This window comes from Anolis carolinensis, chromosome 4 (assembly GCF_035594765.1).
Source record: "Anolis carolinensis isolate JA03-04 chromosome 4, rAnoCar3.1.pri, whole genome shotgun sequence".
Taxonomy (NCBI): Eukaryota; Metazoa; Chordata; class Lepidosauria; order Squamata; family Dactyloidae; genus Anolis; species Anolis carolinensis.
In genome coordinates, this window is record NC_085844.1 from 221,928,313 (window position 1) to 221,955,158 (window position 26,846).

The following is a 26,846-nucleotide window of genomic DNA, read 5'->3' on the forward strand; positions in this document are numbered from 1 at the left end:
TACAGACACAAGATCAGCCAATGGAGTTGGAGGTGGAGACCTTTGCCTTCCAGGCAGAGATAACTCAGCTGATCATCAATGCTTTCTATTCAAACAAGGAAATCTTTCTCAGAGAGCTGATCTTCAACTTTTCTTATGCTTTGGATAAAATCCCATACGAGAACTTGACTGATCCAAGCAAACTGGATTATAAGATCAATCTTATTCCAACAAGCTTGACAGTAGCCTGACCATTGTGGATATTGGCATTGGGATGATCAAAGCCGACCTGGTGAACAACCTGGGTACCATTGCAAAGTCTGGCACAAAGGCCTTCTTGGAAGCCTTACAGGCAACTATACTAACATTTGCATTATACACAGAAAATTAAGATAATAAAATGTTAATATTAAAATAAAAATGATCAACATTAAAATAATCCTAAATGTGAAAAATGAATCCAGTGCACTGTTATTAATTTATTAATGTTCGGCTCTATTTTTGTCGGCAGTATGAATTAAACTTTTAATTACATATTACACTGTTTTTCACCACCTGTCATACAATTCTGAAGCAATTCAAATTGGATTTCATACACATCACCTATTTATTATCACCATCATAGGCAATCACCCGTGGCTGAGTATGATTATCTTCCAAGGGTAGGCATTGACATCTCCGGCCCATCCTCTGTTCGGGTATCAGCCAGCACACCAATGCCTTAAATCAATAAATAGTTTTCTAAGATCTACAGAGATACTCGCAGAAACACCTCAGCAAGCAAGAGTCCAAAAGTGGCAGGCTAAAACCCGAAACCTCAATCAGTGGCTGACGCCAGATGAGAGACTCCCTCCTGGGCACATAGAAGACCAGGTGACTTGGAAGACGCTGAACAGACTGCACCTTGGCATCAGGAGATGCAGAGCCAACCTTAAGAAATGGGGCCACAAAGTGGAGTCCATGAAAAGTTGAGTGTGGAGAAGAGCACACCACACACCACCTAGTACAATGCAGTCTGAGCCCTGCCACATGCACTAAGGAGTTGGCACACAAGTTTTAACTGTACAAAGGCCACCACACCTGAGTTTCAAGTGTCAACGCTGAGTCCAGGATAATCCCCAGACTATGGACTTGTGACTTCAGGGGGAGTGTAACCCCATCAAACACAGGTTGCCACCTTATACCACATCCTATATCTAATTTAACTTCCAGCTTGTATAACATGATGTTTTGGTGCTTAATTTGTAAAATCATAACATAATTTGATGTTTAATAGGCTTTTCCTTAATCCCTCCTTATTATCCAAGATATTCGCTTATCCAAGCTTCTGCCAGCCCGTTTAGCTTGGATAAGTGAGACTCTACTGTATGTGTAATGTGATCCACCCTGAGTGCCCTTCGGGGTGAGAAGGCCAGAATATAAATGCTGTAAATAAATAAATAAATATGTCTTTCGGGCTGTGTGGCCATGTTCCAGAAGTATTCTCTCCTGACGTTTCGCCCACATCTATGGCAGGCATCCTCAGAGGTTGTGAGGTATGGATAAGTTGTGTTGGATAAGTGAGACTCTACTGTACATTACAACTTGTACCCTCGGTTCGCTTCTGACACGGTAAATAAATAAATACTTCCAGCCGAATTCCCGCTGATGCTGCAAGTTTCCCTTCTTTATGCTCTGATCCCTAACTCTTACCGCGCCCAGGCTGGAGGCTAGAAGGATCAAAACTTTCAGAATGGAGAAAAGAAAAGAGGACTCGGCCTCCTCCACTGATTGGGAAACAGCTTCAAACGCAGCCAACCGGCGCCTCCTTCCCATCCTCTCCGAGGCGGAGCGCGCCCTCCTGCAGCCTATTGCCGGGGCGCGTTGGCTTTCAAACTCCCTATATAACCTCCACGCCTCTTCTGCAGGTGATGCATTAGTCCCCGGGGAGTGTGGTTTGGCCAAGGGAAGGAGGGAGGGAGGAAGGAAGGACCGGCCCCATGGCGAATCTGTCCCAGTGCCTGGAGGACGCGCCTTTCCGGGGCTTCCGCTCCTGGGACCCGCGACCCCCGCAGACGTACAGCGAGGCGCAGCGCTTGGCCCTGGAGGAGCTGATCGCGGGCGGGCGGGCGGCTTTCCAGGCTTTCCTGCGGCGGGAGAAGGTGCGCGCCTTCCTCTCGGAGCCCGAGATCCAGGCCGTCCTGCGCGCCGCCCTCCCGCCGCCGCCCGGGGAAGACAGCCTGGGGCCGGAGCCCGCGCTCAACGCCTCCCTGGACTGCTCCTCGCTCACCTACTTCCCGCTCCAGTCCGACGTGGAGCCGCCGGTGCTGGAGCTGGGCTGGCCGGCCTTCGTCAGCGGCTCTTTCCGGGGGCTCACCCGCGTGGAGACCTACTTCCAGCCCAGTTTCGGGGAGACCATTTACCCCTGCAAGGAGGCCGTGCGCAAGCAAATCCGCTCGGCCAAAGAGGTAAGAGGGGAGCTGCATTCATGCACTACCTTCAGCTGCTTTTCTTACATGCTGTTAACTCCTGGGAGGCGTAGTTTTACTAGCCTGCTCTGCCCAAGAAAGCTGATGCCGCACCAACTGTTGCTTGGGGTATGGGCAAACTTTGGCCCTCCGGGTGTTTTGGACTTCAACTCCCACCATTCCTGACAGCCTCAGGCCCCTTCCTTTTCCCCCTCAGCCGCTTAAGCGGCTGAGGGGGAAAAGGAAGGGGCCTGAGGCTGTCAGGAATGGTGGGAGTTGAAGTCCAAAACACCCAAGGGCCAAAGTTTGCCCATACCTGTTCTACACTGCACAATGACACCACTTTAACTGCCATGACTGACGACTATTTAATCCAGAGAGCTGTATTTTACAAGGTCTTTTGCCTCCATCACTAGGGCCCCATCAAACTGCAAATCCCAGGATTCCATAACATTGAGCCATGTTTGTTAAAGTGGGTCAAATTGCAATCATTTGGCCCTATGTTTTTGTGTGTATGTGTGTGTATGAATTTTTAAATTATTTTTTTCCCCAAAGTGTACACATAATAATAATAAAAGGTAAAGGTTTCCCCTGACGTTAAGTCCAGTCGTGACCAACTCTGGGGGTTGGTGCTCATCTCCATTTCTAAGCCGAAGAGCTGGCGTTGTCCGTAGACACCTCCAAGGTCATGTGGCCGGCATGACTGCATGGAGTGCCGTTACTTTCCCACTGGAGCGGTACCTATTGATCTACTCACATTGGCATGTTTTCGAACTGCTAGGTTGGCAGAATCTGGAGCTAACAGCGGGCGCTCACTCTGCTCCCCGGATTTGAACCTGGGACCTTTCGGTCTGCAAGTTCAGCAGCTCAGCGCTTTAACACACTGATCCATCGGATGCTCCATAATAATAATAATAATAACGTTATTTTTGTACCCACAATAAACAAGATAAAATACAATTCACAATAAAACAAACACCATTGACATTTAACATTACGCAAATTAAACCCACAAATTAACAATACTAATTTTACAGATCTTTCACAAGGGAATATGCCATATTTTACACTAATGGAGAGAAAAACGCATCAAACACACCTTAAGCATACTTCTTGTCATTTTTTTTAACTTTCCTCAATTACAGCTTATACTACATAGACTGTACTGTAACTATTGCTTGAGTAGCTACTGACTAGTAGCTATTGCTTTCGTATGTTTTAATGTATTATGTTTTACGATTTTATGTTTACATATTTTAAATGTATTTATGTGATTGTATTTTGTTGTGTTGTGCTCAGCTTGGTCCCCTTGTGAGCCGCCCCGAGTCCCTTCAGGGAGATGGGGTGGGATATAAGAATAAAGTTGTTATTATTGTTATTATTATTACTCTACTACACATCTTTTATCTACTTATGCGTATTTTATTTATTATATATTTCCCCCCTCCCCTTTACCCTTATCTTGTGCCACCTTCACCAGGGAAGTTCTGGTGATTTGGCAGTATAGATGCACCTCTACATAAAGGTAAAGATTTTCTCCTGACATTAAGTTTAGCCGTGTCCAACTCTGGGGGTTGGTGCTCATCTCCATTTCTAAGCTGAAGAGCTAGAGTTGTCCGTAGACACCTCCAAGGTCACGTGGCTGGCATGACTGCATAGAATGCCGTTACCTTCCCACTGGGGCTGTAACTACTGATCTACTCACATTTGCATGTTTTTGAACTGCAAGGTTGGCAGAAGCTGGGGCTAACAGTGGGAGCTCACCCCGCTCCCCGGATTCGAACCACCGACCCTTCAGTAAGCAAATTCAGCAGCTCTGCTGTTCAATCTGCTGCACCACTAGGCACCCTTAGATGCCTACAGTAACTTGAATTGTAACTAGTCTAGTTTTTGCATTTCACACAGAAAACTAAGCTCCTGTAGGAGCTATTCTGTGTTCCTCCATTGCAAGAATGGATTCCAACATCCAGAACAAGGGTCCTTTTGCACTATGCAATTACAGCATGATAATTCTGCTGTAATTGACATGGTTTTATCCAGTAGAATCCCTGAATTTGCAGTTAAAGGAGTGTATTTAGAATCCTTAAAGAATTTTAGTGACTCACTGATCTTCAAATCCCTAAATGGCTACTATGTCAGTTACACAGTGGAATTGTTCTGCTATATTTGGACAGTGTGAAAAAGGATTCTTGAGCATTTCTAATTTCTGGATAGGATAGGATGGTGTAGATAATTCTGCATCATAGGAGTTTCCTTCAGGTATAGGATGGAAATGTGCCTAGTGGGTGGTCATCTGGTGTTGATAAAATTTAAAAATACTTGTGTTTTCCTCCCCCCCCCCTTCTCTTCTGTTAGTCAACCTTTTGCTAAGATCAAGCCAAGCCTCAAAGGCAGTGGACAGATGAGAAAAAGATGAGGGTATCTTCTTAACCTTCCTTATTGGCCCAAGATTTTTTTTACTGTCAGAGGCAAATAATAATCACCACTAGGGCAAAAACTGGATTCATATCTGTTACTAGAAATGGGACAGTATTTCCCAGTGCTACAGGTTCATCTGGAGGATATCACAGGGAAACAACGGATACAGAGTCCGATTCACAAAATGGAATCAGGAGATGAAGTGAAATTATATTTAGTCAGCACCACATTCAACCATCCATGGCTTCAAAACATTGGGGGGGGGGGGGGGGGGGAATCCAAAGGGCAAACTTTGGTTTTATCATTTGCTATAGGGGACATCATTGTACTACAGCACTGTATATAAGGGGACTTGAGCACCTGAGTTCAGCATCCACAGGGGTCCTGGAACCAAACCCCAACAAATACCAAGAGTCCACTGTGTGTGGATGGATTTATGGATAGATATATAGATAGTTAATTGCACAAATATATAAAAAGATAAATCAAATTATTCTACATAAAATATCCATAGTCCAAAGGAAACGGCAATACTTTACCTATCAAGATCCTTGACCATCTATCTCAGGCATGGGCAAACCTTAGCCCTCCAGGTGTTTTGGACTTCAACTCCACTGGCTGTTAGGAATTGTGGAAGTTGGAGTCAAAAACACCTGGAGAGCCAAAGTTTGCCCATGCCTGATCTATCTTCATTTAACTATAGATGTATGCCTTATTGACCTTTCTTCTTATTTATCTTTCTGGTTTGCACATGCCCTGTATAGGGACATGATTAGATTTTTTATCATATCTTTTGTGTATTTATTCTCTTTCTCTAATTGATTTTTAAATGTTTGTATGGTTTAATTAGGAGTGTAGCAAGTTGACACACTGGTTTAAGGACTGCGAGGTAGGCCATAAGGCATGGACAGCTTTGAAAAAAGAATTGCTCTGGCATTGGCTTCATCCTGACTTATGATTCCATGTTATTTCTGCCTTTGGTATCAAATTTTCTGTAAAAGAAATATTGCCCAGGAATACATCTCCTGAGCTATACTTGTAGTTGCTTTGAACTGAGCTCTGTGCCCTTAAAAAACCCCAGCTGAGGCTATCATATGAACAACTGAATAAACATTAAATGTTATGGAACTACCAAAAGATTGTTGTTATCGTCATCCGCGCTTTCTTAATCCTTTTTGTGTTTGTTTCCATATTTTTATTTTTGTTTTAGCAAGGAATTTATTTAAAGGAAAAAATATTTTCACATCGACAGGTCAAGGTCAAGCCACTTAATAAGACATTGTCATTTTTTCTTCTGTTCCTCATTGATATGAATTTTAATATTATTGCTAAATTTTGGGCAAATACTTATAAATGCAGGAAAAAAAGACTTCAGAAAATATATGGTTTGGTGGATACATTATTAGATCAGCTATATGATACTGTATATGTTCTGTGAACTAGGATGGGGTACATTGTTTGATAAGTGAAGAAAGTTTTTCCTTGATGAGGCAGAAGCTGCAGGTGCAGTGTTGGCTGCTTTTAATTCATATATGAAACCCAGACTTCATTATCATATTTATTGTTCTCCCGTGTTCCCAGACAACTCCAGAAGCTTTTGTATTAATTATTGCTACTATAGTCCTGTAATGTAGACAAGCATTATACACGTATTATTATCATGAAAAGAGTCCTTGCTTGAGGCCATCTAGTGATCTTATGCCCCTTGCCTTAGGTTCCAAACATCAGTGCTGGAAAGTTCTCCTTCACCTATTAATTAATACAAGTTGAACATCACTGACTTAAAAATTAAAATACTCCAAAAGAAAAAAAATGTTTTGAACATTGACATGACTCCACAAGTGGAAAATCCCACACCTGACCTCATGTGAATTGTACCCAATAATTACTTAAAATATTGGCTAAAACTACCTTTAGGCTATGTGTATCAATGCTATATAATAAATGAATTTCATGTTTAGACTTGGATCCCATCTCCAAAATATATTCCAAAATCAGTTCTGTACAGAAGTATTTTGCATAATATTCAAGCCTAATAATAATAATAATAATAATAATAATAATAATAATAATACTTTATTTATACCCTGCTACCATCTCCCTGGAGGGACTCAGAAGCAGAAGCACTCAAAAGTGCAACAACACACAGAATACATCAAAGTACATGGAGCCCCTGGTGGCATAGTTGGTTAAACCCTTGTGCCAGGCAGGGCTGCTGACTTGGAGGTTGGGTTTTTGACCTGAAGATTGCCGGTTCAAATCCAACCCGGGGAGAGTGCAGATGAGCTCCCTCTATCAGCTCCATGACATGAGAGAAGCCTCCCACAAGGATGGTAAAAACATCAAAACATCCAGGCACTGCCTGGGCAACGTCCTTGCAGATGGCCAATTCTCTCACACCAGAAGCGACTTGCAGTTTTTCAAGTCACTCATGAAAGATTACAACAAATTAGGTATGTTGTTGTTGTTTATTCGTTCAGTTGCTTCCGACTCTTCATGACCTCCTGGACCAGCCCACATCAGAGCTCCCTGTCGGCCATCGCCACCCCCAGCTCCTTTAAGGTCAAGCCAGTTACTCCAAGGATACCATCCATCCATCTTGTCCTCGATCGGGCCCTCTTCCTTTTTCCTTCCATTTTCCCCAGCATCATTATCTTCTCCAAGCTTTCCTGTCTTCTCATTATATGGCCAATATAATTTTTTCGATTGTATCCAAGCACCGCTTTAGCAACTTTATTATTAATTATGAAGGCCACTCCACTTCTTCAGTCTTCCTCTTGTCCACAGTAGTAGATCTGGTGGTCATCTGTTGTGAAGTGGCCCATTCCAGTCCATTTCAGTTCACCAGCCCCCAGGATGTCTATCTTTAATCTTGACATCTCACCAATTACCACATCCAATTTGCCCTGGCTCATAGATCTTACATTCCAGGTTTCTATAGAGTGTTGATCTTTAGAACTTCGGATTCGTCGTTCACCTCCAGCACCTCTGGCCATTAGCCTTCCTTTCAGCTTTGAAATAATTGCGTTCTTGTATCTGGGGCTAGTTGAACTTATCCTCTGTTTCTCCCCAGTAGCATTTTGACCATCTTCCGACCTGGGAGTCCCATCTTCCAATGGTATATCGGCATATCTCTGATTCTACTGATCCATTGAGTTTTCATGGCAGGAATACTGGGGTGGTTGCCATTACCTTCCCCAGGGATCATATTTAGTCTGATCTGTCTGCCATGACCTTCCCATTTTGGGTGTCCCTTCACGGTTTTCCTCATGGCATCATTGAGGCACCCAAGCTCCAGCACATAACTAAAATTATGTTTGTTTTCCTCTGAGTCTGATAAAGTGTGACTTTCCCAAGATCACTCAATGGGTTTCCATTACTGCATGGGTATTCAAACCCTGGTCCCCAGAGCCCAGACCGGCATTCAAACCACTACACTGTGCTGTCTGTCAGTCAGAGTTAGTCCCTTATATACAGTATATATGCATTATTCTTTTATCCAACTGTCTCAACAAACTTACTTCCAAAGATCATGATGGTCCCCAATTCTGGATGTATTACAATGCCAACACATCATAGCCAATTATCAGATTTGGGGAGTTGTAATCCAACAGTTTGGAACCAAAGAGGATCACTGTTGTAGCATACATCACTGGTCTTGAAACATATTCAATGATTTGTTCTAGCAGCAGTTTCATTCAAAAGGTAAATGTATATGAATGCTCTTCTATCAAATTTCTAAGCTACCCTGATTTTGTCAGGGCTATGGCGCAGGCTGGAGAGCAATCCAGCTGCAACCAGTTGCAATGAATCACTCTGACCAGGTCATGAGTTCGAGGCCCGCTTGGAGCCTATGTTTGTCTTGTCTTTGTTCTATGTTAAAAGGCATTGAATGTTTGCCTATATGTGTAATGTGATCCGCCCTGAGTCCCCTTCGGGGTGAGAAGGGCGGAATATTAATGCTGTAAAAAAACCCATCAGTTTTCACCCTACAGCAGCCAAATGAGACTTTGCAACAGCTTAGCAATTTGAGAGGTAGCAATTTGAGAGTTTTTCCAAAGAAATGTATAGCTTTTAGCATGTACAGCCCACCCCCCGCCCCCAACCTTTATGGACTTGACTTTTGTGGAGTGGGTTGTCATGGATTTGATTAAAATGTTCTGTAGGACTTTTTACATCCTCCAGTGGACCTCTATGGTCAACTTCCTCTGGATGTGAACCATAGTCATGTTTCAATGGAAGCTGACAGCAGAGTCCTGCTGGAGGACTTTAAAAATCCTCAAAAAGAGTTCTCTCAGATAAAAAAGAGGATTTTAAAAAAAATCCCCAGTGAATGAGGAGGGCTGACTGGACAGTACAACCCTGACATCCAGGGGCCTGATATTCACCATTTCTTCTCCCTGCATTCAACAAAATATGTCCTTTCTAGGAATTTTCTAAGTCCTCCATGTGATTCTATAGTATGTTTCCAACAGGCGTTACTGTAGATTTGCCCTATTGGACCTAGCAATTCCTACAATCTCTGTGGTAGCTTCCAATAAAGGTCATTCATTTCAACAGTTTCATGTTACCACATTCATGGCAAGTTCAATAACATATCTCTGTGGATATGGAGCCATATAATACCTAAACAGAGTTGGGTTGATAAAACTCTGGTTAAGGTTTTATAAATAAGAACTATCTGGCAGTCATGTCATTTGTCATAACGTATAACTATATTTGTCATGGGAGAGGTCTAATAATCTAATTTTGAAGCACAGGGTGGTAATCCTAACTAAATACACTGGTATATTGAAATGGAGTTTCCTATAGTCTTGCATGGAGCCCATAATTAACAAGTGTCTCTTGTATGTGAAGTATATCCTTATGATTAATGACTGTAGGATGGTGCAAACCACATTGACTGGCTCAATGTTTCTTTTCCTAAAGCATAACAACATGCCTGTCCTGTTGTGAACAAGAAACGGGGGGTTGACACAGATCAGCGGAAAGAGTAGGTGTGTTAAGGACATAGGAAGGGTCATGCTGGATCAGATCAAATGCTTACCTAGCCTAGTTTTCTGTTATGCTGTTGCCTTTGAGATATGAATGTAGCTCTGCTCTCCTTCTCACCTTCCAAAGTAACTGAGAATGGGAGGTGTGCTAACTCAGTGGCATACTTTATCTCAGTGGTTCTCAACCTGTAAGTCCCCAGATGTTTTGGCCTTCAACTCCCAGAAATCCTAATAGCTGGTAAACTGGCTGGGATTTCTGGGAGTTAAAGTCCGAAACACCTGGGGACCCACAAGTTGAGAACCACCGCTTTATTTGATACTATAGATTTTATATAGCTATCCTGACCAGCAGTTCTTGATGGCACTGCCTTTCATGAATCCAATACTCTTTTTAAAGCATCTAATGGCCGTAATTACGATATACAGTAGAGTCTCACTTATCCAACATAAACGGGCCGGCAGAACGTTGGATAAGCGAATATGTTGGATAATAAGGAGGGATTAAGGAAAAGTCTATTAAGCATCAAATTAAGTTATGATTTCACAAATTAAGCACCCAAACATCATGTTAGACAACAAATTTGACAGAAAAAATAGTTCAATACGGAGTAATGTTATGTAGTAATTACTGTATTTATGAATTTAGCACCAAAATATCATGATTTATTGAAAACCTCAACTACAAAAATGCGTTGGATAATCCAGAACATTGGATAAGTGAGTGTTTGATTAAGTGAGACTCTACTGTATATTGTGTCAATGGATTTTATCATTTAACTATGTGCCATCTGAACAAGTAGAGGTTGGGTATTCCTTATCGGAAATGCTTGGAACTAGAAGCATTTGGGATTTTGGAACACTTATATTAGCACTAGCTGTGCCCGGCCACGCGTTGCTGTGGCAAAGTATGGTGGTATGGGAAATAAAGTATTGAGGAATTGGTGGTCGTTAAGGTAAAGGGTAAAGGTTTTACCTTACATTAAGTCCATTATACATGGGTTATAGAGCTGTGTGGAAGGGCCTTGAGTCTACACTGCCATATAATCCAGTTAAAATCAGATAATCTGTATTTTATAGGCAGTGTGGAAGAGGCCTAAGTGAGGCCTAACTCTGCCTGTCTCCTGGGCTGAGTGGGTCGCTAGGAGACCAAGTGGGCGGAGCTTAGCCTTCTAACTGTCAGCAATTGGATAAAAACAATTATTCCTCTCCCTCTAATTAGGAGTTTATTTTTCTATTCTTTTTGTTTTATGAATGTAGAGGCATGGATGAGGGGTTGTGCTGCCAAGTTTAGTGTTTCTGGGATGTGTAGTTTTGTTGTTTTGTCCTAGGCCGAAATTTCATTACCTTTTTATATATATATAGATATATACACAGAAATGAAATATCTTGGAAATGGGACCTAGTCTAAGCAAAAAATTCAGTTATGTTTCACAAAAACCCTATACACACAGCCTAAAAGTAATTTTGTACAATATTGTAAATATTTTTGTGCATGAAATATATTTTATGCACATTGAATAATCAAAACAAAAGATGTCATTATCTCAGTGGATGATTTTGGAATTCCAAATAAGTTCTACTCAACCTATGCTTCCTTTTATCTATCTGGAATCCCTAACCTTTCTACTTTAGTGTGTGTCCTGGACTTCTATATTGCCAAAAAAAGATTTTGTTTATTGATTTTATCCACACGACACATGTCACATACCTTTACCCCACATTACTAATTTTAATAATATAATTCAAATGCCATTGTTTTAGATTACTATAATAACATAATTTTGTAATCCATGTAATAACTATGAATCTTGCAGGCATGATTTTTTAAATTATCTTCCCTGTGACACATTGTTTCATCTTCTTTACTTATGACACCTGATGGCATTGGCCTCTGTGTCATCTAGCTGATGTCACTTTAAGAAAACAGATACTGCTGCTTGTTTTTGGTTGGAGTGTTTGCCCATGTAGCAACATATTGCTTGCCCTGACTAGTAGCAGATCTTCACTTCTACAAGATCTCTCTCTCTCTTCTATCTTTTTTTCCAAATAAAGATACAAGATAATGAAATGAATGGCATCTTTTGCAGGCAGTATATGGTTTATTGCTGAGTTACACTCCCAGTCCTTATACTAGGGCCTAACCAAATAGTCTCTAATACCGATACTTATTTTAAAATTAGTATGTTCAATGCAATGAAATAAATTGATGCAGTAGGGAGGAGGCAGAGGTATCTTGATGGAGAAAGAAAAACATGTTTCAGGGATTTTGAACAAACTTGCCTTTAGGTCTCCATTATCTTTGGCACGGGACTTTGCAACCATCCATGCTATTATGCTAAACATTATGCAAGCTTGTGATTGCCATGAATCAGATGGATCATCACTGATAACCAGTTTGTGAAGATTTTGGCAATTCATGTCAAATTGCTAAAATCAGAGAACACTGTTTTTACAATTCAGAGACATGATCTCAGGCAATGAAGTCAGACAAGGTGAAGGTGAAAAAGTAGATCTTGATCCATAACTTCTAGTGTTCCTAGATCTTAATCTTACTCAGTAGTGTGCTTGTTGAACTTGCTGACTCTTGTATGTTGTTCTTCCCATGCCTCCCACAGCAGTGATGTTTCTTTCTTCACCTAAAAATGAGTGGATTGAAGCGAGTGCATACCAGGATGTGAACCATTCAGTTATTCCTTTCTACAATTCCCAGTTGTTGGATCTATCGCATCAATAATTTAACATGACTAACTCGTCACTTGGTAATACATAGGTGAATACAGCAAATGTTTTGAACAAAATTAGCAAATGTTCAAAACATTTACTGTACAAGTGGATGTTTGTGATCATTCTTCTCTATGTAACAAGATCAAGTTGGGGATCTTTACATTCTTTCATGCACAAGTTGAAAGACAAAAATCATTCTTGTATCAAAGCAATTTCAGCCTACTTTTTCCTTTTCGCTTATCTTGGCAACTGTGAAGAAGAGAATGTTCTGATAAAAATATCTGTTTAAGCCAGCTTTGTACTTCTTTCTTTGTTGCTGTGTGCCTTCTAGTCAAGTGGTTGTGATCCTAATGTAGACATGAGCAAACTTGGACCTTCCAGATGTTTTTGACATCAAGTTCCAGAAAACCCAGCCAGTTTACCGGCTGTTAGGAGTTGTGGGAGTCCAAAACACCTGGAGGGCCGAAGTTTGCCCATTCCTTCCCTAAGGAGCCTATTATAGTGTTTTCCTGGCAAGATTTGTTCAGGAGAGATTTGCCATTGCCTTCATCAGAAGCTGAGCATATGACTTTCTGAAAGTCACTTGGTGGGTTTCCATGGCATCCAGCATCCTAGTCCATCACTCAAAGCACTACACCATGCTAGCTTTCCCACATGTTTGTTAATATCTGTGTAGATTGGGGTGATAGATGTTTTGGCTCTCTAGATGTTGCTGACTCGTAATGGAGCATTATTGTAGTTACTTTCTTCACCATTTGTCTTTAGGTCCTCTTTACTTATGGTTCTCCAGTGCAACTCTGTAGTCAACTTCCGACTGGGGAACCCAGAGAAGTGTTCTTCCAAAAAATGATGATGATGATGATGTATTTCTTATAACTCGCCTCCATCTCCCCGAAGGGGCTCGGGGAAAGCCCCAAGAACAACAGTTTGATGTACAATTAAAACACAATACAAATTACAGCATTAAAATGCATAACAAAACAATTATTTAAAACATCTTAAAATGTACACACAACATATCAATTATAGAACAAAAGTGGGATTATTCAGGCTGGATGGGAAGGGCAGGCTTGTGCAACTGTGGATAATAGAACCAGAGTGGAATAAAGTGCTAAGAACCAGACAGGAGCAATGTAGGGCTGTGCAATAAAGTGCAAGCTGGTTTATTCAAAAGCACATTGAAACAACCATGTTTTCAAGTCTTTTCAAGTCCTTTCAAGATAAAAGACAATGTGTGATTTTTAAATTCATATTTTTCCCACAGTGAATATGAAGAGCTAACTGCAATGATAAATTCCTTTATTGTTACCCAGGATATTAAAATAGGGAGAGAAGAAGTATCTGGGAGACATGGAATGACTGAAATCTTGACTAGCTTAGGAAGTACTGCATTGCAACATAAAGTTTTGTTGTCTGAAGTAAGGAACCAGCATTGTGTTTAATTCATGGAATCCTTCAAAATGAATTATTTAGAAAATCACTAGCAGGGTTCATGGCTTCATACCTTGTTTGTAATGTCTTTTGGTGACTTTTAAACTAACCTTCTTTAGTAGCTCAGTTGGCAGTTGCAAATATTGTATTATCCACTTTTTTGTCAGATAAAAAAGGTCTCCTATAGTGGTGATCAGCCTCAAATAAAAAAAAAATGTAACCAGTGATTCAGGTTCTTGAAATGCTCGGCAAGATGAAGCATTAAGTAAAACTGTCATGATGCATGCAAAGAAACACACTGGAAATTATTGTTATAATTTGATTTGGGTGGTGTGTTTCAATTTGTTAGTCACATTGAGATGGCTTGTGCTGAAGAAAAGAGATAAATTAAATACAACAATTGGAAATTTAAATTATGAATGAGGAAGACTGTATTTAATTATCATTTTAAACAGATGTACATGCTTGTTTAATATAATCCTAAAACATATTCAGTGGTATAGGTTTTATAACTAAACAATTACTCTGAATTATTGTCAAATTCATTTTCAAATCTTCAAAAGAAAAAAGAATCTCTTTTATTTATATCTGGAATCCTCCTTGTTCACAAATGCTACATGTAGCCAAATTCTATATACTGTATTATTTTATCTTTTGTCTGCATTTAGACTAGAGAACCAGATAGGAAGGGAGAGATAGAGCACATAATTCTTATATGTGGAATAGCACTGATTAGATTATCTCCATCGTTAGAAACTGCTGTTAACATATACAGTATAATTAGAAGTTGTAGATCATATCTTTGATCTAGTAATTTAGATTTTTTTTTAAACTACCGGTAATAGTTTTTTTAAAACCCTTTGAAATCTGATTCAATTTTTTGAAACTTAATGTGAAATTTAAAAATCTAATCCACAATCCTGCTCTGTTGCCATAATTATTCCCACTGATGCCACTCTCCAAAACTACATCTTTCATCAGGCAATACTCCAAGCAAAGGGTTTTGAGATGCAGCAGATAAGTGTGCACATTAACCATCTATGAATGACCACAGGGGTTGTTTTTATTTTTCCCTTTTACTTGCTGTGGAAGTTTTTTCTTGGAGGTCATTCACAGTCCAACCAGAGGGAAGGATGTACGTTATTAAATAAAATATAATTAAAGAGTGAGCAAGATGAAATTCATTTAAACAGCAAAAGATTATTACTCTTTTCTTCTCAGTGGCAGGTGAGTCAACATTTGAACTTTTGATTTAGCCTTGGGAATATTATTCAGTGGCATTGCTTGTGGAAAGCCACACATTTCTTCTTGACTATGGGCTTTAGGCCTCATTAATTCTTGTGTCAACAGGAAGCAAAGATGAAATGCAGGTTTTGCCTTAGGGAAGAGGACAGGATCTTGGTGTCTTGTAATAATTGTACACAAGCCCACATTGAGGTAGGTGCAAATGATTCCCTCATGGCATGAGAAAACAACTCTATGCAGTGGGTTCATCCGTACCACTACTTCCCTTTGGATTAGGTTCCCTCTGACCAATTCATACAAACCACAAATTGATAACCACGGCTCAGTCTACATGAATGCACTGTAACTGAAAGACAGAGCTAGTTTTGTTGACATATAACAAGCTCCAAAGTCTATATTGAGGTAATTCATTTACATCACCCCACTGCAGCTTCAGAATGGGTTATCTATTTTCTGCCCATATTTGAATGGGGAAGAGTAGGATATCTAGATGACAGTTTATGTGATTCCCTACAATTTAATTGTAATATGCTGAACTGGTATGAGAAGACATTGTATAATTATACCTAGGATTTGGAGGTTCCTAGAAGTATGCAACTTTAACCTGAATGTAGAGTTGCAGCTATGAGTACCTGGATCAATCTGTTCCTATGAGAATCAACTGTTCGTATGATAATAAATTTACATAGGATACCACACACCTGAACATTTTGGGGTGTGTGTATCATGTGTAGCAATATGTGTTCACCTGCCTGACATAATATTAGACCACTGTACTGGTAATACTTGTGCAGCCACTTTCTAGTAGTAGAACATTGCTTCTCTCAAGTCAATGCATCTGCCCTGTGACGGCGCGAGTGGCGCCATCTATATGTCGAACTGTAAGTTGCAAGATTTGAATTGTTGTATCATGCCTGATTTTGCCTTTACTCTGTAAATGTAGTTGGATTGATTGGTTATTTATAGCTGTCAATCAATGTTGTTTGCACCAGTTATATTGCTTCCTCAGCTCAATTGTTTGGCTCCACCTCTTCCTGGAATAGTACAGTGTTTCCTCCTTTCATTCCACCATCAAGCTTTCTACCAGATGGACGTGAGATGGACTTGGCTCTAAAAGCCCTTGATTAAGTTACCTCTCAGACCAATTCTGAGGTTCTTACCCTTGAGACTTATGCTTCATGTTCAGGGCCAACCTGGACGACGTTGAGGAGTCTCAAGCGCCTTCAAATCAGTTCTTCGGCACCAAAGGAAGACTGGGTCTTCAAACATAGGCCATTTGGACTGAGGCTGAGGATCGCTCCGGCATTCACAGCCATTGAGAAAGAGGGACTTAGAACAGCTTCTCAGCTGCAGAGCTCCTTGGATTTATGATAACCAAACACTGTAATGTATATTTTCCTTTACTCCTTTGAAACTTCCAGCTAATTGCCTTAAAGAGCTCCACTGGCTGCCGATATGCTACCGAGCCCAATTCAGAGTGCTGGTCTTGACCTATAAAGCCCCAAACGGTTCTGGCCCAATTTACTTATCCGAACGTATCTCCTCATATGAGCCAGCTAGATCCCTAAGATCATCTGGAGAGGCCCTGCTCTCGGTCCCAACTGCCTCACAGGCGCAGCTCCCCACAACACCCTCCCCACAAATATCCGACAAGCCCCAACTCTTCTGGGTTTCAGAAAGGCTGTGAAAACATGGCTGTGTGCACAAGCTTTTAATGAGTAATACAATAACTTCGACATGGTCCGATTGAAGGCTTCAGCATGAGGTTTTTAGATAAATGGAACTAATTTACATATGTTTTGTTATAATGTATTTTAATGATGTATTTTTATAATTTTAATTGATTATATGTACTGTTTTTGTTTTATTATTATGTTCTTGGCATTAAATGTTGCCAACTGTTGTAAGCCGCCCTGAGTCCCCCCGGGTGAGAAGGGCGGGGTATAAATGCTGGAAATAAATAACCTTTGTGAACAATAAAACCAGTTTTGAGTTATCTACAGTGTTTTGGTCCTTGGGAGTTCCAGTTTCCCTAAAGGAGGGCAAGAAGCAATCCCCTGGGGAAAGATGTCACATCCATGCCTCTTTTGCTAAGAGTTATAGTCCCAGGTGCGACGGCACATGCCCTTCCATGTTTCAGTAGACTAAAACTGCAGTTTGATATCAGATTAGGTAGATATACATGTACATAACACAATTCTAATTTGGGGTCAGGCCCTGGGGTCTTTCAGACTGGAAGGTACCTGAATGTTTGTTCCTATTTGTTGAAAACAGCTAGAAAGGGTGCCAAAAATAGGGCACCATTGCTCTTCATGCTATCTGGAGGGCCCATCATAGCACAGGCTTGAGGTCTCAAAGCTATTTAATATATTGAATTGATTTCTGACAAAACTAGAATCTGGTTCTGCCTATGTCCCTTATAGGCTTTGTAAAATATAGGATCAGTTCCATAAAATACAGGTAAGAAATATTTGCCTACATCAATGCACTCATTGCATTTCCATGCTAGTTTGGGCTGCTGGGATTTGGAGCTCAGCAGCATTGGAGGGTTGCATGATTACTACCATAATTTATAAGGGAGGTTTTTAAAATATGTCAGGTGTTCCACTTTTACATGCAGATGCTTCAATTCAAGAGAATGAAGTTAGACCTATCTCTAGTGCAGGGTTGGAAAAATTTCAGGCAGGTATAGGTGTGACCTTCCATAACCTAGAATACCTGAGATTCCTGTGCAGAGTTAGAGCCAAGATCATTTTTGAACCCTGTTAATGAGGTGCTTAGAAAATGTGAGAGAAGTCACATGCAGCTTGCAGACTTGATCTGTATCTGCAACTCTTCTAAATCCTCCAAATAAGCAGGACGGGGCTTCCTAGCAACGTTTTCACCAAGCCAGTATGTGGCCTAAGCCTTCCCTAGGAGGAAGGGAGTGAAAAAGATGTTGAAAGAGAACCTGCTGATTCTGCCACAGTATTGCTGCAGGTACTGAAATGAGATTTGTTGCAAAAGGCCTAAAAGTAAGGGAAACTGTAGAAACACACGTAATACCCTCAGCAGTTATAAGGAAGGGTGGAATGAATTTAGGATCACTGTATATCTTCTGGATTAAAGAATAAATATTTATGCAGGGTCTTGTCAAAATGTAGCAGGGAACTTTGTTTTCCAGAAAACTGGCCTTGGCAATTCCTATTGCTCCTGTTTAACATTTCAGTATATTTCAGGATGTACGTGACATTCCTGTTGAGTGTGTACATTTATGAACAATATCTGAAGGCTTTGTTTGGACTCTTCCACCTTTGGCAGTAAGAAATGTGAGCTAGGAATGCCAACTTTTTCTGTTGAGGAATTTAAAATGCTGGTTTAATGCCAAGGCTGTCTTGTCTGTGCAAGTTGCAAATCTTTTCTTCCCAAAACCTATTCTGTTTTACTCAAGCTCCTTCTCCTTATGTTGCAATGTGTCTACTGCTTTTTGTTGTGAAGCACCATGTTAATTAATGACACTATAAAAATTTCTTCTTGTTGTTATTGGGCAACTCTAAGTTGTTCCCAAGTTATGGTGACCCTATTACATGCTTTTCTAGGGCTTCCATGGCCAAGAAATGAATAAACCATGGTCTCCAAAGTTATAGTCCAATGTTAACACCACTACACTGTGCTGACTCTTATGCTATATAACAGTGGTTCTCAACCTGTGGGTCCCCAGATGTTTTGGTCTTCAACTCCCAGAAATACTAACAGCTGATAAAACTGGCTGGGATTTCTGGGAGTCCCAAAACACCTTGGGACCCATAGGTTGAGAACCACTGCTGTATACTGTAAGTAAATACAACAACACTGTTTTTAATAGTTTTGTGCATACAGATGATCTGATTATGTGGTCATCTGCCACTGACACATTTCTGTAGATCTTCCAGTGTGATTCTGTGGTCACCTTGGTGGATGTTGACCATAGAGTCATGTTAGAGGATCTAGAGATTGTTAGAGAAGTGTTCCTCCAGGTTAAATAATTTTTTTTCTAATTTGCATTGTCCCATTTTTTCTGGGGGTCCTGCACCCCAACCCTTGTAAATATAGAGGCCTAACAGTAATTCCTTCTCAATTGTTCTAGGAATGCTTTAGGATCGAAGAGAAAGGTACAAAACATTTTAAATCATGAGAGAATCACGCAACACTGGAGACCTTGCTGGTAGTCTCCAGGACAGACCCCCCGGTCTTAAGGTTCTGCTTTTGAACGCCAGATCCGTCAATGGTAAGACAGCTGTCATTCAGGATTTGATCCTGGATGAGGGGGCGGATCTGGCATGCATCACCGAGACGTGGTTGGACGAGCTGGGTGGAGTGAATCTCACCCAGCTGTGTCCACCGGGTTTCGGGGTGCATCAGCAGGCCAGGGCTGGGGGGCGGGGAGGAGGAGTCGCGGTGATCTTTCGGCAGTCCATCGCCCTGATCAGATGCGCCGTTCCGCAATCTTCGAGGTTCAAGTGTGTCTTCTTGAAGGTGGGAGCCCGAGACAGCTTGGGGATTCTGCTGGTGTACCGTCCACCCCGCGACCCAGCAGTCTCTCTGTCTGAGCTAGCAGAAGTGGTCTCCAATTCGGCCCTGGTCTCCCAACAACTCATAGTTTTGGGAGACTTTAACATCCACATTGACAGGTGCAGCTCAGGATTGTATTGTTTTGGGCGTGGCCCCATGTAAGCCGCCCCAAGTCCCCATTGGGGAGATGGTGGCGGGGTATAAATAAAGTTTTATTATATTATTATTATTATTATTATTATTATTAACTGTGTCTCTCTATATGACTCACCTTTGCCTATGCTGGCTACAGTGGCTAAGTTTTCTGGGAGTTGCAGGCCAATACGTTTAGAGGGTCATGTCCGTCCCAGCCTTTCCTTAATACTTATTGTGCAGTAATGGCAATTCCTCATTAAAAGGTATGCATAGAAACACAGACATGCATATATGCACACAGAGTTGAAGATTGTTTTAAATTATAAAAGCCTTCTGTTAAACTGCCTTCCACAAGACGTTATGTTAGCTCTGTCCCTGGCTAGTTCCTTTCTTTTTTATTTAAGCAGACCTTTGATGTCTTTAAACAAATGCAGGACAGTATTTGAAAGAAAGAAGTTGTTTTTATTTTGCACATTTTTAAAATGTTTTAAATGTATTTTAACCATTTTAAACAATAGGAATTATGTTTAATCATTTGTTTTAAACTTTTGTAGTATAACACTTTACATAAACATTTATTTTAAATTTCGTGTGGGGCATACAAAGTGGGGTATAAATCAAATGAATGAATGAATAAATAAGTTAAAAATCCTGCCTGTATATCTATCTAGCCCTCTATCTAAAGAATTTTGTGTTTAGACATGGGCTCTATCTTCAAGATAGCTTATTATGCACAGAATATGTAATTATTACAAAATCTGAAAACAAAATCTGAAATCCAAAACACTTTTGGTCCCAAGCATTTTTGATATGGGATACTCAATCTGTATAAACTGCTGATTTTAGATATACAGTAGAGTCTCACTTATCCAAGCTAAACGGGCCGGCAGAAGCTTGGATAAGCGAATATCTTGGATAATAAGGAGGGACTAAGGAAAAGCCTATTAAACATCAAATTAGGTTATGATTTTACAAATTAAGCACCAAAACATCATGTTATACAACAAATTGGACAGAAAAGGTAATTCAATACGCAGTAATGTTATGTTGTAATTACTGTATTTATGAATTTAGCACCAAAATATCACGATATATTGAAAATATTGACTACAAAAATGGCTTGGATTATCCAGAGGCTTGGATAAGCGAGGCTTGGATAAGTGAGACTCTACTGTATCAGGTACAGCTCTCTTTTTGGTAAAAGTGGGTTAAACCGCTGAGCAGCTGAACTTGCTGACTGAAAGATTGGCAGGTCGAATCTGAGAAGTGTGGTGTTAGCTCCTGCTGTTAGCTTCAGCTCCTGCCAACCTAGCAGTTTGAAAACATGCAAATGTAAGTAGATCAATAGGTACCACTCCAGCAGGAAGGTAACGGCGCTCCATGCAATCATGCCGACCACAAGAGCTTGGAGATGTTTACGGACAACACCTGCTCTTTGGCTTAGAAATGGAGATGAGTACCGACCCCCAGGGTCAGACACAACTAGACTTAATGTCAGGGGAAAACCTATACCTTTACTTTAAAATAAGTGTTCCTTCAGTTATATTCATTTTTGTTAACTTCAAGGGAAGTATAACAAACTTATTTTCCCTGTCGAAAACATCCTAATAAAACAAGCTTTGAATAGATTTGAGCATGTTACAGAAACTTTTCAAGATCTACTTTTTCTGCCCACATCAGTGGTTTGAAAACACTAAAGGTCCTCTTTCTCCAGAAGCTGTGCAGTCATACAGTTCTCTTTAGATATCTTATGTTAATATTTGGGACTGTAGAAAATGATTCGGATTCATAGCTTCCAGAATAAAGCTGCATAGTTTTATAGTTAGAGATGGCAGAAACTAGGAGTCTTCAAGGTAAACAGTATAGGTCTGTTTAGGACAGGGCTAAACAGTGATAAATGAATGTTTGCTCTAGTATGTGTTCTTTGGATTGTAGAACTATAATCCAAAGAACACATTACAGGATATAATGTTGTACAAGCAATAATGTTTGTACAACAAAAGATGAGATTTCATTGTGCAGTTTGTTCTTTGCTGAAGTTGATGTTTGAAAAGGAGTTAAAAATAGTGACTCATTTGTCTGAAGAGGATTTAGAGATATGAAGAACTTTGAAGATCCAAATCGAGAAATGTGATAATCATACATATAGTGAAGGGTCAGCTGTTTTAGCATGGGAAAATATTTTACTGTGATAATTGTCAAACCTTAAGTATTTTGTAAAATGATTTTATATGAAACATCTTGGAATTATTTGTCCCCCTCTCACCTCCAATATTCCAGGTTATTGCTATAGTCATGGACACCTTCACAGACCTGGACATCTTTGGCGATCTCCAAGAAGCGTGTAGAAAAAGGCAGGTTCCAGTATACATTCTTCTGGATCAAGCATATCTTTCTTACTTCATGGCAATGTGCAAAACCCTAGAATTCCATCCTGAACTGGAACATGTAAGTTTTGAGACATTTTAATATTACAGTAGGAAAATAGTTTGACCAAGGGTAATTGAACATATTTAAACAAGGGAGGGGAACATGTAATTTTCCAAGCAAGTTCTTCATATTGCTTTGTCCCAGAACTTAATTTGTTCAAACTAAAACACATTATTGTTATTATTATTAATAATAAGAATACTTTATTTGCATCCCGCCCTATGTTCCAGAGGGGACTCAGGGCAGTTTCCAACAAAAATAACAAAATTTTAGGCAAACATTCAATGCCTAAAGCAGACAATGAATAAATCAAATCAAAAGAATCTCAAAATAAATTTATAAAACTAAATAAAAAATAATACATAATTGAACTTAAATGAACATAATATAACCCATCACACACAATTTCTACAGGCTGAAGTAGCTGTCCAATATCTAGACAAGGATATATATATATATATATTTATATATAGGCTTACTAGTCTTCTTCCTCTCCATATGCAAACATGCATAAATGAGGTTTTTAAAGCTTTTTAAAGGAGAGGAGGGTAGGGGCTGTTTTTATTTCTTTAAGGAGGGAGTTCCAGAGGAGAAGGCGACCACAGGGAAGGCCCCTTCTCTTGTCCCCACCAACTGTGCTTGAGACGGGGACAGGGCCAAGAGAAGGGCCTCCCCCGTCAACCGCAGTTCTCGAGCTGGTTTGTATACGGAAAATATAATCCAGGTGATGAAAAGCTTGTTGACACTGAGTTGTTCTTCACATTCAAGTTTGGTTTGATGCTGCAGAGATATAACCAAATGACATGAAAGGTGGAGAGACCCCCTCCTCCACTATGACATCTGTATATTCTCACATAGACCTATTTCCCTGGACCTAAATGTTTGGGGTGCATTGTATGGGAGAAGTTGATTCTGCAGGTAACCTGGACCATACCCATGTAGGAATCATGCAACACTACAGAGGATGTTAAGCTCTGACTCCTAGCAACTCTCACTATTGGATTGGACTGCTGGGACTTATCATCCAACAGGCTCCATAGCTCCCCCTTCCCCCCGAGGAAGAAGGAAGGACTATGAGAGTCACACGTTGATGTCAGCTTCTTCTGATTACTACTACTACTACTACTACTACTAATAATAATAATGATAATAATAATAATAATAATACTTTATTTGTACCCTGCTCTATCTCCCCAAGGGAGAGTTACAGTTGGTTGAAAATGCTGCCTTGACAAATTTGTTTCAAATACCGTTCTTTTTTGTAAACAGCTGATGAGAGTCCGAACGATCACAGGAAACACTTACTATGCAAGATCAGGAGCCAAGATAATAGGGAGTGTCCATGAGAAGTTCATGTTGATTGATGGTGTAAGAGTGACTACAGGCTCCTACAGGTAAGTAACTTGATGTCTTTTATATTCATAACAAATATCTAAAAAGCTAGTGTGGCCTCATGGGAGGTCTAGTATGTCCACAAATCAAATTTCCATCTCCACTGAAGCATTTGTGTAAACATATATACCTTCCTGAGGAACCAGGTTCCAAAAATTGTTTAGATGTTTGTCTTGAAGGAATAGCAGAAGACTGATAAGTGTCCTCTGTAGAATTGCATGCCCTGGCTGCCCTAAAGTAGTTTGTTTTCTCTTAGTATGGGGGAGAGCACAAATGTTAACATACATTTTACTTGCTAATCTTACTGGCATCTGATTATGGGTTGAAGTGAGTTTCCATTTTGTTCTTCACTTCAGACAGCAAAATGTTATCAGCTCTTTCTGCCCTTGAAGTTCTTCGAGTTTTTTTTATTTCAGGCCTCTGAATTATGGTTGTTTTTTGGACATGACAGTATGGAACACAAATATATTAAACTTAAGAGGCATGTGTGTTTTTGCATGCCTATGCAACAGAAAGGTTGGGAGAACATTTTGCTGGAGACATACAGCTGTCTTAAACTTCAGTGTCATTATTTCTTGTTGTAGAAGGAGGCCAGGACCCATATCTCATTTTTTGGCATATGGTATTAAAGTAGTTTCACAAGAACGTAAGCCTCCATAACATGGGGAAGCCCATGCACTGTGTTCATTCTTTCCACTCCTCATGCCAATCGGTTATTTCCAGTGGGTTTTTTTTAACATTCATATTTTCAGGCCTTCTGTGGCCTGCAGAAAATCATGGAATGGAAAAAATGGCTCTTGAGCAGTTCAGAGCATTCCATACCTGCGTTGCATAGACAAGAAATTTCAAAGTCAAGTGAGATCTAACACATTATCTCTGATTTTTATGGTAATTGACTTAAAGGCCAGCACTCTCAAGGCCCTGTAAACTTAATTTCACCAAGGGTTTGAGGTTTCTTAGGCAATATGTTCCTTTATGGGTCCCCCTTTCTGAGCCCTGATGAGCTTGCATGATGGTAGCAGCAACCAACACCAGTATTTGTGTAGTGCCAGGTGATAACTCCAAATTCCTGTTCATTCTAAAAGCAAACATTTTGTATGGGCTTTCTTGGTAGAGAAAGCTTGCCCTTTCCTTCTCTGAGACTAAAACAGTATGACTTGCCCAAAGCTACCCAGTGGGCTTCAAACGTTTTCCTAGTCTAACGCTGAAACTTATACATCATGTTGGCTTGCTATCTAATATGTTCATGGCTGTTGTTTAATCTAATAAGTCTGGATGTTGTCCCAGAATCTCAGACCACTGGCTTCTTGGAAACCAACTTTTGGAACCACTGTATTACAGGGTATAACAATCAACACATGGTTATAAAACGTTTTTTTAATCATAGGGCTGTTTTATAGTGAACATGATTTGATTAGAGTGCATGTCATAATATTTTTTTCCCCACACCCTTTTTTCCTCCATCCCTCTCTGCAGTTTCACATGGACTGATGGGAAGTTAAACAGCAGCAACTTGCTGCTACTCTCAGGTCAATCGGTTGAACATTTTGACTTGGAGTTCCGGATCCTTTACGCACAGTCAAAGCCCATTGACTCAAAGCTACCATTCAGTTGCAGGAGCAATGGTTCCCCTGAGCATCTAGCTAACAAAACAATACCTTGCAAAGACTTTACTGTGGGTAATCGTCTGAGAGCTGAGTTTGCCAGACTCTCAAGCAGCCCACAAAAGCTTGAGCAAGAATTGAAGCTAGCTAAGGAGCTCCAAGGAGGAAGATTCATTTCTAAATGCTCATACCTTAATGGTGATGAAGACCTGCACAATACTACTGAAGCCTTAGCAAAATCTAAAGAAACAGTCAGCCATTCAACTCAGACTGAACCACTGGAAGAGAAGCCCATGGCAGCACTCTCCAACTGTGCCACACAAACCAGTATTTCAATGGCAACTGCTACCACACAGACAACAACTCGCTCTAGAATAGTGGGCACACAGACAGTTGTTCAGTTCAAGAGTGCCACTACTCAGACAAATCAGAGGCAGGCTGTGGACCTGGCTGTGAATCAGACTGTACCTGATCAAAGGGTATCTTCTAAAGAAGGATCTCCGGTTTCTAGAAAGTCTACCTCAACTTCTTCTAGTGGGTGGTCAGTTTCTTCCCAGTCTTCCCAGTGCTCTAGGGCAAGTTCTACTGGTTCACTGACATCCCTTAGAACTGTGGACTACACTGTCAACCACCACGGAGACTACTTCCGCAAACAAAATGAGAGGGAATTCCACTATTCTGTCATCCGGTCTAAACTTAATCATATGGTTTCCATACTCTCCAGGAGAGGGAACATTGCTGACAGCTACATAGGCTGCAGCCCAATGAGGTGCAACTTAAAACATAGGCAGAATATCAGCACAAGCCTAATAAACCTCCGGGATTTTGCACTGTATACTTCAAATGATTGTTTCTGAGGAATGGGAATGGAAGATATGGTGTTTGTACAATAGGGTTGCTAGAATGAAAACTGGAGAGGGCTATTGTATCTTTAAGTAGTTGAGTAGAAGAAGGAATTTTAGAGAGTGTCACTTGTCATACAATCAGGTAACAAGCGACACTAGGTGAAATTCCTTTTTAAAAACATAATTGTTATTTGAATTGTTATGTTATGTTTCTGAGGCATTGAATGTTTGCCGATCTTTTGTTGTTCACCGCCCTGAATCCCTTTTGGGAGATAGGGCAATATAGAAATAAAGTTTTATTATTATTATTATTATTATTATTATTATTATTATTATTATTATTATTGTTACAGGTGAAACCATTCAACTTTTATTCTGGCAAATATATGCCATGCGTATTTTGTTTCTTTAAAAAAATTGCTTACTGGTACTTACTCCAGTCCACAATTTTTCTGTGCTCCTACCAAGCAATAGGAGGAAACCATGAGTCCACAAACTCTGAAGTTTCTATATTCAGCTTACAAGACCTTTCAAGGCTACTCCTCCCTGACATCTTCCCCTGAAATGTCCCTGCTTTATTGTTCTCATTGTAGGGAAAACAAGCAGCTGTAGCACTCTTGTATTTTATCAGTGTTTTAACACTGGGATTACTCCTCACTGGGCTCATCCTCT

The 26,846-nt window shown here is 40.3% G+C and overlaps 1 protein-coding gene across 1 annotated transcript; it reads left to right on the forward strand.

The window, feature by feature from the left end:
* The first annotated feature begins 1,859 nt into the window (after positions 1-1,859).
* fam83d (family with sequence similarity 83 member D) lies at positions 1,860-26,485 on the forward strand. Its single transcript, XM_003220593.4, has 4 exons — positions 1,860-2,426; positions 22,184-22,351; positions 23,603-23,727; positions 25,202-26,485. The coding sequence occupies exons 1-4, from the start codon at positions 1,959-1,961 to the stop codon at positions 26,184-26,186; spliced, it is 1,746 nt and encodes a 581-aa protein (XP_003220641.1). The 5' UTR covers positions 1,860-1,958; the 3' UTR covers positions 26,187-26,485.
* The last annotated feature ends 361 nt before the right edge of the window (positions 26,486-26,846 follow it).

Bases quoted from the DNA above. Each gene is read 5' to 3' on its own strand.
- fam83d (XM_003220593.4), top strand. From the start codon at position 1,959: ATGGCGAATCTGTCCCAGTGCCTGGAGGACGCGCCTTTCCGGGGCTTC. The intron at 22,352-23,602 runs GTAAGTTTTGAG...TTTTGTAAACAG, and splicing joins TCCATCCTGAACTGGAACAT to CTGATGAGAGTCCGAACGAT. The intron at 23,728-25,201 runs GTAAGTAACTTG...CCCTCTCTGCAG, and splicing joins GTGACTACAGGCTCCTACAG to TTTCACATGGACTGATGGGA.